Raw genomic sequence first — 15,245 nt, 5'->3', positions numbered from 1 at the left:
CCTTCCTGATGGCTGTCAGCATGGTATCTTGACTCTGGAGGCAGATGACCTGGGTTGGAATTCCGCCTCTGATGCTTACTACCTGGGTGACCTTGGGGAAGTCCCTTTACCTCAGTTTCCTCAACTATCGGCACCCCCCATATCTAGGTTCTGTCTAGATTTCTTTCTAACAGCTGTTGTTACAGCTGGGAAAGGAGTAGCATGTGTTCTGGGGCCTCTTGGAGGTCAGTGGTCATCCTGGGATAGGACAGAAGCTGAGCTCCCTGTGACAGATCACCTTGATCCCTAGACCTTCCTGTCCTGAGGTCTGGGTCTGCCTTTCCCTGCTCAACACACCTTTCTGGTGGCTCCCAAAGCCTGTGGGAAAATCATGTCTTAAGAAATGCAAATAGAAGCAAATACCATATAATTAGCTCTTTTAATGATCCAGAGACTGGACCCATAAAAACTTGGGTGTTTTCATCTGTTTGGGTCTGGTGGGTGATGATGGCGGCAAAGGAGAGTGACAAAGACCATAATAAAAAAATCTTCTCTGGGGTTTTGGGGGAACATGGGCCGGTTTGTACATAAGGTCAGGTGGGGGCCAGGAATAGGGAAAGGGGGGAGCTGGGAGAAGGCCAAGACCCTTTCAGAAAGTGGAAGTTATAACAGATCATTCATGGATACCTGACCTGAAAGGCTGAGTTTTCCAGACCGAGACTGGAGTATCTCTGGGAACCTGAGATATCTTTTGTGACCAGATAAGAGAATCTTTGCTCTGTGCCGTTTCCCTGTATAGTGGGGTAGAAGGAAAAACCCCAGGGAGAAACTAGAAAGGTTGGTTGTTCCTGTTAAATGCTCTGAGATCACTGGATAGAGTGAGGGCACGTTGGGGAGATATCAAGACTCACTCTTGGAAACCACCACCTACAGTGGTGACATCTAGGGGTGGAGGGGCTTGGACAACTCCCTTGGGGTTCCCTGTCATAGGCATCCCCTACTTTGGGCCACCAGTCAGGAGACATTCAGATAACTCTTCCCCCCCCCCCATCCCTGCCACCCCCAAGTTTCTCCAAGAGAAATAGCTGTCAGAAATCGGAAATCCCTGAAGGAGCCAAAGTGACAGCACCTTCCTCCTTGGGGCTCAGTTTCCTAACCCACAGAATAACAGATGTTCTCTAAATTTCTTCCCCGGTTCTGATATTTTGTATTCTAAGGCCTCTTCCATCAGTAATATTTCATGTTTCCTGGTCCCTTCTAGCTCTGAAGTTTTATTTTCTAATAGAAGGGCAGATCCTCCAAGTGGTAACATCTCATGTTCTACGGTCCCACCCAGCTCCAACATTCAATCTTCTAAGGTCTCTTCAAGCTCTGACTTACTGTGTTCTAAGGTTCCTTATAGCTGTGACATTCTAAACTCTGACATCTCATGTTCTAAGGTCCCTACCCAGTTCCAACACCCTATGTTCTAAGGTTCCTTCCATATTTAACATTCTAAATTGTAAGGTTCCTCTAAGCTTTGACATTCTCTCTTTTGAGGTACCTCTCCCCCGACCCCAAGGTCTGCTATATGGTCTAAGGTTCCTCCTGGCTCTGACATTCTATGTTCTAAGTTCTGTTTCACCTCTAAATATTCTTTAAAATTCTTTCCAACACCAATTCTCTATTCTAAGATCTCTTTCACTTCGGACATTATGGGTTCTAAAGTCTTCTGGTTCTAAGGGTCTGTGGTTCTCTGTGGTGCTATAACACTCCCTCTCTCCCTCTCACAGGTCCCTTCTCCCGACCTCTACCTCCCTCCCTCAGCTCCCTAAGTCCTCATCTTGCCCTCCAGTTCCCATTTCTCCTTCTCTTCCAAACCTTCCTTCCCTCCTTCCCTCCCTGCAGTCCCTAACTCTCCCTCTCTCCCTCCCTCCTGCACAGCGACATCAAGAGGATCGGGGTCCGCCTGCCTGGCCACCAGAAGCGAATTGCCTACAGCCTCCTGGGTCTTAAGGAGCAAGTGAATGCCGTAGGGATCCCCATCTGAGCAAAGCTGCCCAACGTGGGATGGGAGGATGGTCCCAGGGAAGAAAGACGGTCCCGCATCCCTCCATCCTCCTCCACAGCTGATGGGACAAAATGGTAAATACTTGAAGAAACTCAGAATTCAAACAAACCATGGCCTCCTCCTTCCTGGAGGAAAACTGGCTGCTAAGTAAGGAGAGGCCATAGCCAGCCCGCTGGCCTCTGCGGTCATCCTTCCCTTGCCCCCAGGTGCTCTCTTTACTAGATGTTTGAAGTCCCTCGCTGATGCTGCCCCCGGGAGGCTTCTGTGTACAGGGGCTTCCCTGCCCCTTACTTGGGGGTATCTGATGCCCCTACCCCAGGCCAGTTTACTACTGGGGTGACACCTGTTTGAGGCTTCTCCTGCTTGTCTGAGAAAGAACTGTGACTATGATGGACATCAAGCACTTAACTGTACTTTCCAGGAAAAGAAAATTGTGGCATTTCCAAAACTGCTCCGTAGGTTTCTTTTACCCACAAGGCAGTGAAGGGGGGTGGTCCAGGCCTAGACCATCCTCATCTATATTCACTCTTTATAAGAGAAAAGAGCATGAACTGGACTGAAAAATGGAAAACCCAAACAACACCAAGGAGGCCAGACCACAGACCAATGGACAAATCAGCCGAAGCCTGGACGGCCCACTTCCTCTTTGTCCACCATCTTCTGTAATTTGGACCATCCCTTCCTACTTTCTCCCCATCCTCCCGCCCAAAGTACTGTTTGACTGTGGCCCGTAAGGTTTTCATTGGGTTGTATTTTTATTTTCTATATTTTGTACTTGGTAGAGAGTGTGTTTGTGTGGGACCCTGCTGGGGGTAAGACAGTGGGGAGATGGGAGGGGTCCCGTATTTGACATTCCTGAGTCTGGGAGGAAACAGGCTGGCCATCCTGCACAGTCATACGTTATGAACTTCCGAGGGATGGTCTTCCTTTTCCTCTCTCTCCATTTATTCTGGCCTCCTGTATCACTCCCCTCAATGATGGTCATTAGTCTGTCAGTGTTAATCTTGCAAAGATTGGTGTTTTGTGGGTTATTTTTTTGTGATATTAATTTATTATTTTTTATATTTATTGTTAGAAATTAATTATTTCTACATCAGATTAAAGTTGCAACTGGTTTCCAAATATGCCCGTGGTGTGTGTTCGTTCATTGGGAATCAAAGTCTTGACGATGAGTCTCCTAAAACAAGGGAGGCAGCAGGTTTCAGGGGAAGGAGTAATGAATTTGGAGCCAGATGGTCTGGGTTCCAATCCCTGGTCTGCCCTTTGTTACCTAAATGAGCAAGTTGTACTCCTGGATCTCAGTTTCCCTATCTGTATAAGGAAGGTGTTGGATTAAATTCACTCATTCATTCCTTTGATAAGAGTTTATCAAACATCTACTTTTCCTAGGCCACTGAGCTAGGTACTAGAAATACTAAGAGAGAAGCAAAACGATACCCATCCTCAAGAAACTAACATTGTAAGTGAGGGGAGAAGGGGAATAGGAGACAGAAAAGTTAAATACAAGTACATATACTAGGTAATTTTCTGGTGGAGGACACCAGCAATTTGGGAGATCAGAATAGGCTTCCTGTAAGAGGAAACATGAGCTAATCTTGGAAGGAAGATAGTGCTCTTAAAAGGTGACAGGGAAGAGAGAGTGCATTCCAGTGGGGGACTGCCTGGGCAAAGGCATGAAAGTGGGAAATGATGTATGTGGAAACAAGTGAGTCAGTTTACCAGACAATAGAGTACATGTAGGAGAGTGATGTGCATCAAGCCTGGAAATGTAGATGGGAGCCAGATCGTCAGAGGTTTTGAAGCCCAGATGGAAGAGTTTGTATTTCTATCTTACAGATGGGAGGGACTCGTTGGAGTTTCCTTCATGCAAGAGTGACCAAAGTAGCCCAATGCTTTAGGCATATTGCTTTGTCAGTGGTAGGGAGAGTAGGTTGTGAGGAGAGGCTGGAGGCAGGGATTCTCATTAAGAAGGCTAGTGCTTAGGGTCATTGAAGTCAGGAGGACCTGAGTACAAACCCAGCCTCAGTCATTTATTAACTGCGTTTTGGTGGAGACAAGGCAGAAACACGGGAGCCATGGGCAGCAGGCTGACTCCCTGCCCTTTGGGGAACTCCTATACTAAGCCAAGAGGGACCAGGACAGACTCCCAGTTTCCATTTCCTCCTTTCAGCTCAAGAAATCTAGACAGCGTGGAAATCCTCCAATCCAGCCCACTCAATTCAAGTGAATTCAATTCAGTTGGGTTAGAGGGAGGTGCAGAGTTAGGCGTCCTAGTTACAAGTGCCAACTTTGCCATTTAATTACTCGTGGGATTGTTGGCAAATCACTTCCTCTCATTGGGGCCTTGATTACTTCATCTTTTAGACAATGGAGAAGGGGGAACTAGAGGGTTTCCAAGGTCCCCGACCACCCTAACACTATGATCCTATGATCATAGGAGCCCATGTTCTTCATTTCCAAATCCCATTTTTTTTTCTTCTTTCCAAAACACTATTTGCTCAGCATCCTGGCACATAATAAGCGTGCATGCTTACTGTCTGCAGTGACTACTCTCTCTGGCCTCAGTTTTCCCTCTATGTAAAATAGGATAATAATTCTTGATCTGGATAGTTGTGAGGAAGATGTTTTGTAAATACCAGAATGGGCTCTAGAAATGGGTGTTGCCATGATCTCATTACTGCTAGCACAAGTAAAAGAGAGAGCCCCAGGCAGGGCGCCTACTCTCCGACCCATTCCGTGTGGGATTTTTCATAACCTACTTAATACGAGACATGGAGATCCTTTTCTTTCCGCCTGGAGTTGTTTCTTTACAGGCTACGTTTGATGCCCTCTCCAGTGGTTCCCATCACCACCCACACAGGGGCATCCCATGGAACAACCTCACCATTCTCTGAGGCCTCAGTTTCCTCCTCTGTAAAACGTGAATGCTTGCTATGTCAAATTGCTTACTGTCTCAGGGAGGGGGGAAGGAAGGGAAAGAGGGAGAGTATTTGGAATTCGGAATTTTTTTAAATGATGTTAAAATTGTCTGTGTAATTGGGAATAAACAAAAGAAAAAAGAAAACAGAAAAAATGAGTGCTTAGTACTACCTTCACTAAGATGTTATACAGAAAGTGTTTATAACAAGAAAACAGTGGAAACAAAAGTGGCTCTGGAGTCAGAGGACCTGGGTTCAAATCCTGACCATGATGACCTCCTTCAGCCTCAGTTTCCTCATCTATAAAATGAAGGGGTGGACTAGATCGTCTCTAGGGTCCCTTCTGGCCCCTTCATAGACATACTCCTATGAACTCCCCCTATGTGGCCCACCACGGCTCCAGAGCAGAGATTCCGTTCAATTCAATGAACATTTTTTAAGTGTCTACTATGTGGCAGGAGAAATGCTAAGCAATACAATACAAAAGCAAAAACTAGTCCTGTCCTCAAGAGGCTTACATCTGGGAAAAGACAACATGCCCGCAAGGAAACACAAAATAAAGTCGTTTTTGGTGTATCTATTGGGGAGGGATGGAGAGGAAGGTCCAGAAATGGGGCCCTAACCACTACACACCTGTAGAAGGAGGCTTTGGAGATGAGACTTGAAGGGCTAGAAGACTCCTGGAGGTGAGGACAGAGGGCATTCCAAGAATAGGGTGCACAGCCTGGGCAAAAGTAAGGAGAGGGGAGATGGCATTTTTGCATAGGAAATAGAAATTAGGTTGATTTGAACAGAATGTAGAGAGCTTAAAGAATGTCGGGTGATAAATGGCTTTCCATGCCAGAATTGTTTGTATTTGATCCTAAACGGATGATCCTGTCCAGCTCCCAGGCTTGACTCTGATCTGGTCCTAGGGTGGTGTGGGAGTGGACAGCTGAAGGCCCACTAGACCAGTCTCCGTTGACCTTGTTCCATGGTCTCTGATAGCTGGGTATTTGGGAGTGGGGCGGGGAGGCTACTCAGAGATGCAGCTGGGCTCCCTTGCCTTTGCCTAACCCAGTGTAGACTCTTCATAAACGTTTGACTTGACACAACCATGGAGAGTTGGGCCTCCAGCTCTAGTGGACCTGTTTGTAGGATTTCTCTTACAAAATCTTTTATTTGCATTTTCTCATCTCTGCTTCCTTTTAAGTCCCAGCTAAAATCCCACCTTTTCCAGGACTTCTCCCCCATCCACATTAACCCTAATGCTTCTTTCTGTGGATTATTTTTTACTTCTCCTGTCTATCCCTTTATCTTGTATTTTATCCTGCCTATGCTTATTTTTATGTAATTATTTGTAGACTGTCTCCCCCATTCGCCTGGGAGCATCGGGAGTGTCAGGGGACTTTTTGCCTCTCCTTGCATCCCCTGTGATTAGCACGATGCCTGTCACATAGTACAGTGATTTATAAATGGTTATTGACTGACTGGTCAATATCATTTGAAAGTCGCTGTGCTATATTGCAGATATCCAGACAGGAATCCCAGTGCACTCCAACGCCTCTACCCCATAACCGCAGTTCCTGGTCCCTGATTCTAGGAACCTGGGAGGAGAAAAGGGAGGATGACATCACCATAAGTCAGAGCAGGAAGCAGGTACCTCACATGATGCCCTGTAAGAGCTTCTTCAAGAAGCCGAAAACTAAGGGGGTTGGGGGGTGACAATGGAGGTGTGGGAGGGCCAAGAATCTGAAGGACTGTCCTGTGGGGGAGGGATTACATCTGCTCCACTTGATCCAGAACCAGGACAGAACCCAGAGAACTGGATGGAAGCCGAAAAGACTCCAACTTAGAGGGTAAAATCTTTCTAACAATAAAAGCTCTCTGGGTCATTGTGGGTTCTTTTTAACTGGAAATCTATAAACCTAGGCTGAATGGCCAAACACTTCTTGGGTGTGTTGTACAAAGAGGCAGTTGGGTGGGACAGCCTTTGATATCCTTTCTTACCTTCATCATAAGACTGAAGATTTTGAGCATCAAGAGATTTGGGATTACAAATCCATCACCCAGAAGCTGAGAAGCTGAATGATTTGCCCAAGACCACACAGATAGTGAGGGGGTAGCTAGGGTAGAGCATTGGACTTGGAGTCAAAACTACTCATCTTTCTCAGTTCAAATCCAACTTCAGACACTTCCAAGCTGTGTGACCCTGGGCAAATCACTTCACCCTGCTTGCCTCAGTTTTCTCATCTGTAAAGTGAGCTGGAGAAGGAAATGGCAAACCACTCCAGTATCTTTGCCAAGAAAATTCCAAATGAGATGTCATGAAGAGTTGGACATGACTAAAAAATGAACACGGGTAATGAGTGAGGATTTGAACCTAGGTACTCTAACCCCAAATACAGCCTTCTATCCTGCTAGACTGTTATAACCTGGTTTTTGAGCAGGGCTGGTTGAGCTAAAATGGAGCCTGCTGCATTCTTCAATGTGCTGCCATTTCAAAAGCAAGGTTACCCTGTGAACAAATATTGTCAGAGGTGGAAGGAGACTTAGAGATCATCCCTTCATTTGACAGATGAGGGAACTGAAACCCAGAGAAGGGACCAGCACCAGGACCTAGGGCTCCTGCCATGGAGATGTTCTTTCTTTCTGCATCATATACTCTCCCAGTGTTGGCCTCTTCCTAGGGATGAGGGAACAGCAGTGTCCTGAGGCCCTGGATACTCAACTGTCCTGGGAATCTAGGTTCCTGAGACCCAGCACGGCTCGGTTTGGAGACATTGCTTTTATTACCCGAGGAAGTTGGAATGGGTGTGCCTCATGGAGAATGAGTAGCACACAGGAGCCAGGCTTTCTGAGTGGAAGGGTCGATGCGAGGAGATGGGGTCCTTTACTTAGGACAAGGTTTCTTGGCCATTAACTAAAAGGGATCACCAAGACTCATCAAAAAAAGTAAAAGCTTTCTCAGCTTCCTCATTTGCAAAATGAAGAAATTGGAGTCAGAATCCCACTTGCCAGCTCTATATCTATGGTCTTGTGAGTCACTGGATGCTGGGAGTTAGAAGAGGCCTGAGCTATTTTCTGGTCCAACCCCTGCCCTCCTCCATTTTAATAGGATCAAGATTTAGATTGTAAAACGTAATGAGAGCTCAAATGTCGATAGTGTTTTAAGGTATATAGTGTACTTTTACCAAAACTCCAAGGTTGTACCGTCCTTATTTTACCTGGGGAAACTGAGGCACAGAGTAACTTGGTTATTGTCACATAGCCACTGAAGGGGCTTGCTGGGGACAGTCTGATTCTCAGACCAGGGCTCTTTTCTCTGAACCCCAGCTGCTTACCTGTCACTGCAGAAGGACTTGGAGAGGTAGGGTGTGACTGGGCAGGCCTGGCAGAACCAGGCTTTGGCCAGCAGCCCAATTAGGCGTCAAACGAAGTGTACACGAGGTAGAGTTAGGTGGAGCTGGGAGCCTGGGCACGACTTCCCAAACCTGCTCTGCTGGCCCTGGGAGTCATCCCTCTCCCGTTAGTGGGAGGGCAGGCCCTGTTTGTTAAGCTGAGCTTTCGGAGACCTTCCGGGTTGACAGCATGTGTCTCCTATCAGTGGGCTGGTTCACCCAGGCCTGGGGATTAACCTAGACCACTTGTCCAACCAGCCCAATTTCCCACAGGAATCTGGGGCAAGAGGGCACCAGGAGGCCAGGACCGGAACCTGTCCCCATAATGGCTGCTGATGACATGAAGGGCCCTAGGGTTAAGGTTTTGTATAGAGCACTGAGGGGGCCTTCAGGGATGGGGCCCTCTTCTGACACACTCTTCAGGTCACAGTCTTCAAAGCACAGAGGGATCTTAGCCACCATCTGGCCCAACACCCTCTTTTTTGGAAGGGGGTCAGGAAAAAAGGGAAAAAGACTTACCCAATGTCCTATAAAGTAATGAAGGAGAAGAGTTCTAATCCAAACCCAAGTGTCCTGGATTTGAATTTGAATCCAACTTTGCTAGGTGTTTATTGCCCATGTGGCCTTGGGTAAGTCACTCTGCCTTAGTTCCTCCTCAGCTGTAAGATGAGGAAGCTGGTCTAGATAGATGACTAGCTTCTAGCGGTTTGTCCTCTACTCAGGATGTATCTTCTAGATATACTATTTAAGAACATACATGTTACATCTTTCCATTAGGGTGTATGCTCCTGGAGGACAAGATCTGCTTTTGCTTTTTCTTCATGTAGTGCCTAGCCTATAGTAAACGATTAATTAATGCTCTATATCTATGATCTCAGAACTGGACTCCAGGGGGAATGGATTTAACAGGGAAAGGACCTTGGAGTGCACTTACTCTGACCCCTTCCTCTTACAGAGAAGGAAACTAAGGGAGGCCTGCCCAAGGTCACACAAGTAGGAAGGAGCCAAGTTGGCATTTGAACCCAAGCCTTTGCCTCCAAATCTAGAGCTTTTCCCACTGGATCATGGGCATGGAAGAATGGAGAGAAACAGAGAGACTCATATACATTGGACCAAAGACAACTGCAATGGGCCTGGGGGCAGAGCAGGTCTCCCCACCCACCTTTCCTCACCCTAGGCAGGATGAGAACCCATGATATGGAAATGAAACAGGGCAGGAAGGCCCCTATGGGAGATACGGGTGCAGGGTCCAGGGTGTGCAGAATTCCATATTAAGCTTGGTTTCTTCATTTGAGAAATGGAGTGTAGCCTTCCCTCCCTCCTCTCCCCCCCTTTGCCTACCTCTCTCTGCTTCAGGGCTACAATGGGTCTTTGATGGCCTCAGATGAAAGTTTCTGCTATAGACCAAGGTGCTAATTAACCTGGTTCTCCTAGCAGCCTCCCTCCTTCCTTCCCTCCCTCCTCCAGCGGTTCTGGACCTGATCTGGCAATTAAAATACAATTCCATTAGGCACTGTGTTATTATTCTTTTTTTAATTAATTGGTGAATCTGAATCAATGGAGGGAGTGGGGGCTGGAGAGAAATTAAGTGATACCTTAAGTGAATATGGGATCCACACCCTACATTAGTCTGGAATTGGGACCAGGGCGCCCAAGGGTATCTCTGGGCCGAGGGCTTATAGGAAGGTGGGCCCTGGATTCTCCAACCCAGAAGTCCAGGCCTTGATGTGAGCAAAAGGGTTGCCCTTGTACAGTGTGGTACGCTGAAAAGAGAGCAGAGGACTGGGCATTAGTCTTCATCAGGTACCAACCAACAATGTGACCTTGGAAAAGGTTTTTCAATTCTCTGTGCCTCAGTTTCCTCATCTGTCAGATGGGATGATGTCCAAGGTTCTTTCTTGCTCTAAGCTCAGAGGAAGCATTGATATTTGATATTCTAAGAATTCTTCTAGTCACAGCATTTTATACGCTCAGTTCCCTTCCAGCTCTGGCATTTTACATAACAAGGTGAAACCTTCTACATGAACAAATGATCACATTCCATCCCATTTCCTCCATAGACTGTCCCTCTGACATTTTCCCTCTGTCACTTGACTGCAGTCTCTCCCCACCCCTATTACCAACATGCACACCCATGGCTCTCCATTCTTAAGAAACGCACTAGGTCTATTCATCCTCTTTAGTTATCTTCCCCAAGATCTACATCCTTTTGAAGCTTAACTCCTTGAGAAGACTGTCTACAACTGGCTCTTCCTCCTTCTTCCCTTTCACTCTTCTCTTAACTCTATAGTCTGGCCTCCAATCTCATCGCTCAATGCAACCTGCTCTCCCCAAAGTTACCAGCGATCTCTTGGTTGCCAAATCCAGTGGTCTTTTCTCCATCTTCATCCTTCTTGACCTCTATAGCCTTTACAATGTCGATCACCTTTTCCTCCTTCACACTCTCTCCTGCTTCTCCTCCTGCCTATCAGACCAGTCCTTCTCTGTCTCCCTCACGGGGTCTTTTTTCCAGATCATGCTCACTAACTGTGGATATCTGCCCTGAGACCTCTTCTCTCCTTTCTCCTCTCCTCGTCTTTCTCTTGTCCTTTCTCTCCTCTCCTTTCTTCTCCTCTCCTCTTCTCCTTTCTTTTCTTTTCTCTCATCTTCATTTCTCTCCTCTCCTCTCCCATTCTCTCCCCTTCCCTTCTTTCTCTTCTCCCTCAATACTGTTTCACTCAGTGATCTCCTTGGCTCCCATGGGTTCAATTACTCTCCATGCTTATGATTCTCAAGTCTACTCATCCAGCCCTCATCTCTCCGTTGACACCCAGTCTCTCACGTCCAAATGCCTATTGGACACCTCAGTTGGACACTGTAAATCCAACAGCTGAATTCATTATTTTCCCCCAAAACCCTCTTCTTTTCCTAACTTCTCTATTTCCATCAAGGGCCCTGCCACCATTCAGTCCTTCAGGCTCAAAACCTAAAGTCCTCCTGGACTCCTCCCTCTCTCTCACCCCACGTATCCAAGCTGTTGCCAAGGCCTGTCAATTTTTCCTGTGCACATCTCTTGACTATGCCCCCTTCTCTCCTCTCATGCTGCCACCCTCCCTGGTTGCAGGCCCTCATCACCCCATGGCTGGACTTGTTCAGTGGCCTTCTGGTCAGCCTTGGTTTTGCTTCCTGAAGTCTTCTCCCCTACTCTGCTGATCAAATTGATCTTCCCAAAGCACAGGTCTGACTAAGTCACTCACTCCCACCCCCCACTCAATAAACTCCAATGGCACCACATTGCCTCCAAAATCAAATACAAAATCTTCTGTTTGGCATTCAGAGTCCCTCCTGACCTGCCTCGACAGTCTTCTTACACCTCTGGGCATTTTCACAGGTTGTCCTCCATGCTTAGAGTTCTCTCCACCTCTACCCCCTAGAATTCCTGGCTTCCTTCAAGTCCCAACTAAAATCCTAGCTTTTATAGGAAGCCTTTCATGATTCTCCTTAATACTATCCCCTTCCTTCTATCGATCCTTCCAATTTATTCTGAAGATAGCTTGTTTGTATGTAGTGTTTGTATGTTGTCTCCTCCTACTAGATGGACTGTGAATGACTTTCTCCTTTCTTTGTATCTATCTCTCCAACTTAGCATAGTGCCTCACACATAGTAGGTGCTTAATCAGTGTTTATCGACAGATTGATTTACTGGGGAGGGGTCCCTAAAAGCCTTTAAGTGGGTCTAGGGGGTCAAAACTTTTTTTGCAGAAAGGAAGGAAAGAAGGAAGGAAGGAAGGGAAGGAACATGTATTAAGTGCCTACTATGTTCCAGGCACTGTGCTACTTGCTTTACAAATGTCATCTTATTTGACTCTCACAATATTACTACTACTAGCACAAAGGAGATGTGAGATGCTCAAATTTAGAGATATCTCCATCCCAGATGTTCAAATGGACTATTTGTGTACAAGCTGGGGTATAGCCTTCTGAGCTGGACTGATCAGCCGCAGTCAAACACACTGGGCCTTGACTCCAGCATTGTGATGTGACTGGTTCTCTTTGAGTATGAAGGACAAAAAACAACATCAAATACTAGGACTACCACTACTACCATTAGTACTACCACTACTACTACCTACTACTACTACTACTACTGCTACTACCACCACTACTTCTTCTTCTATTACTACTACTACTATTAGTACTACCACTGCTACTACCTACTACTACTACAATTTTAATTTATAATATGGTAAAGATCACTAGGTATCACACAAACAAAAGTCCTTGAGAGGGCCCTCAATAATTTTTAAGAGTGTAAAGGAGCCCTGAGACCAAACAGTTTGTTCAAAGCTTCCCCTCCAACTTCCCCCAGCTCTGCCACCAAATGTTCTAAAGTTATTTCTAATGCTGGAATTCTGTACTCTCCCATCCCTTCTAACTCTACAATTCCCTGTTCTAAGGTCCCTCCCAGTCCTAACACTGTATTCAAAGGGTCCTCCCAGCTCTACAGTTCCTTCCAGTTCTACTATTCTAGATGGTAGAGTGCCTTCTAGCTCCAGCACTCTATGCATGAAGCAGTGAGTTCCACCTTAAAGGGCAGGTAGGAATCCACTCCACCTTAAGCCCTACAAGGCCAAAGTGGAGCAGCCTCTCCTTGGCTCTGGAGTGGAGACATCCTATCAAAACTCCAGCAGCCCGCCTCTCCTCCCTGCTCTAGCCTTCTGCAGCCAAACTATCTGAGCTAATCACCATCAGCAGAACTCAGCGTGAATTTTCTGGGAACCCGTCGGGGCTCGACCCGCCTGAGAGGAGTTGTTATTCTGTTCTCAGGTTTCCCCACCCTCATCACTTTTCAGGGAGGCCTGGGCTCGTCTGCTGCTACACCAAAAATTCAGCCCTTATCTCGTCCTGGGAGTGGGTCAGGGATATATATGGGAGAGGGCTGTTGGGGGGGCCCTTGAGTGCAGGCAGACGGGGAAATTGATCTGGCTCCTTGGAATGGCTGATTGCAAGTAGGGAGGGGGTCTAGGGGAGGAGCAGTGGAGGCAAGCTGTCAGAAAGAATCAGTAGGCTAGGGGATTGAGAGAGAGGTCTCCCAAGGTTGATGGGTCAGGGCTCATTTGTTTATATTTGTGGGAGCAGGATCTTTGGAGATTCAGGAGATCAAGTGACTGGGTGGAGGAGGGTAGGGTTGAAAGGGGAGGTGGGGGGTCGAAGCAGAGGTCTCCTAGAGCAGATCTGTGCAGTGGAAAAAAGTTCTTACTTGGTAGGAAGTCTGAACCCAAGGCTTCTGGTGCCTTCTCCTCCTTGCTTTGTGACCTATCTCTGCCCTCTCTGGACTTCACTTTGCTCATCTGTGAAATGAAAGGGCTGGTCCTCTCCAACCTAGGAGTCTACATACTTAAGATCCTTCCCCACTCTGACATCCTGTGGTCTAAGTTCCTTCCAGTTTTGACTTCTCTGTTCCAGGGCCCTGCCATCTCTGACATTCTATGAATCCACTGGGTTTCCCTTACTCTGGAACCCAGACGTTTTCTAACCCACTATCTCTGCTAGGAAAGGCAAAGGAGAGATGAACAGGACTTGTTCTTCAGAAACAATGTAGTTGTACAGTTGGAAGAGAGAGAGAGAGACACAGACAGAACGTATTGGTTCCAAAGAAATCTCTGGGGCTGCCGGTGGCCCTAGTTCACCTCATCTTCTGCTAGAAAGGTCTGAGCCCCAGAAATCCCCCCACTCTGTGCCCCCTCCCCATCTTCCTACCCCTGTTCCTTCCAATTACAATAGCCCAGTCTGGCACCCTCCCTTGGGGGGCTTTTACTCAGGCCCACCTTGCTTGGACAGCAGCCCTGATTCTTGGGAAAAAAGGCAGGTGTCCTGGGGTCCCAGCCAGGCTGCTGGGTCTGCTTATCCCAGAAGACACTGCAGCCAGCTCTGGGGCAGAGGGGAGTGGGGGGCAGGGGCCCCTCATTGTGCCTTTCTCCAGCCTGACTGGCTGTTTATGACATCACAGCAGGGGGTATTGTGACATCATGGGGGTTGCCCATTGTAGCTGCCCAGGGGGAGGCAGGAGGCCCAGCTGCCCCTCAGCCCCCAGCCAGAGGCCTTCCACCCCACCCCCACCCCAATCCTATTAACAGCCTGCCTCAGGGACAAAGGGACCCAAGGGCTGGGGACAAAGGGGAAGGAGGTTTATGTTTTAACAGTGTCTGCCCTGAGTCACTGGCTGCTTAGAGTAGCAGGAAGGAGGGGCTGTGGGCCATAGGGGAGAGGCAGAGGGACAGCTCCGAGGTCCTGCATTCCTGAGCCCCAGTCACTCGGCAGAAGCTTTTTATGAGCAAGCCATCAGGGGCTCCGAAACACGCCTACGCCAGAAGGAATGGGGGTGGGGAGCAGGGAGAGAGCTTGGGACCGGGAAAGCTGAGCCCCCATTCCTGCCTCCCACCTTCAGTCCCCATAAGTAAGAATTTATATTCAGTTACCTAGAGCAGCCTCACTGTTATTAGCAGCTCACAGAATCATAGAATGTTGGACCTGGGGGTCATTAGAACCCAGAATGTCAGAGCTGGGAGGGGACTTTGAGATCTAATCCAATTCCTCTCATTTTGTAGATGGGAAACTGAGGCCTAGAGAGACGACTTGACTTTCTCAAGCTTACTAGCAGAATTCATGACTAGAAGCACACACCTATTAATGAAATGTGGATTCAGCAAGGCCCTTTAAAATGATTCCAGTAAGCCTCAGACATCTAGGTGGCATAGTGGATAGAACACTGAACTTGGAGTCAGAAAGACCTGAGTTCAAATTCAGTCTCAGACACTTCCAAGCTGTGACCTTGGGCAAGTCACTTAACCTTGGACTGCCTCAGTTTCCTCACATGTAAAATTGGGCTGATAACAATAGCACCTATCTCTTAGGATTGTTGCAAGAATCAAATAAAAT

General features: G+C 47.4%; 1 protein-coding gene and 1 long non-coding RNA gene across 3 annotated transcripts in view; one reads left to right on the top strand and one right to left on the bottom strand.

The window, feature by feature from the left end:
- The window catches only part of EPHA2 (EPH receptor A2), a 40,033-nt gene extending 36,880 nt beyond the window's left edge, over nt 1–3,153 (top strand). The window contains exon 17 of one of the 2 annotated variants that reach the window (XM_072609009.1): nt 1,752–3,153. In XM_072609009.1, coding sequence (XP_072465110.1) covers nt 1,752–1,974 — 223 coding nt within the window. In that variant the 3' untranslated portion in view covers nt 1,975–3,153. The remainder of the gene's footprint in view (nt 1–1,751) is intronic. The other variant, XM_072609010.1, reaches the window with a different exon arrangement.
- Nucleotides 2,834–14,356, bottom strand: LOC140504266 (uncharacterized). Its single transcript, XR_011967034.1, has 3 exons — nt 14,135–14,356; nt 5,581–5,671; nt 2,834–3,206 (listed from the first exon to the last, which is right to left on the bottom strand). It is a non-coding gene; the product is annotated as an uncharacterized lncRNA (long non-coding RNA).
- Between the last annotated feature and the right edge of the window lie 889 nt (nt 14,357–15,245).

This window comes from Notamacropus eugenii, chromosome 5 (assembly GCF_028372415.1).
Source record: "Notamacropus eugenii isolate mMacEug1 chromosome 5, mMacEug1.pri_v2, whole genome shotgun sequence".
In the NCBI taxonomy this organism is placed as follows: Eukaryota; Metazoa; Chordata; class Mammalia; order Diprotodontia; family Macropodidae; genus Notamacropus; species Notamacropus eugenii.
Note: the sequence above shows the minus strand (reverse complement) of the source record. Positions and strands in the feature narration are given on the sequence as shown.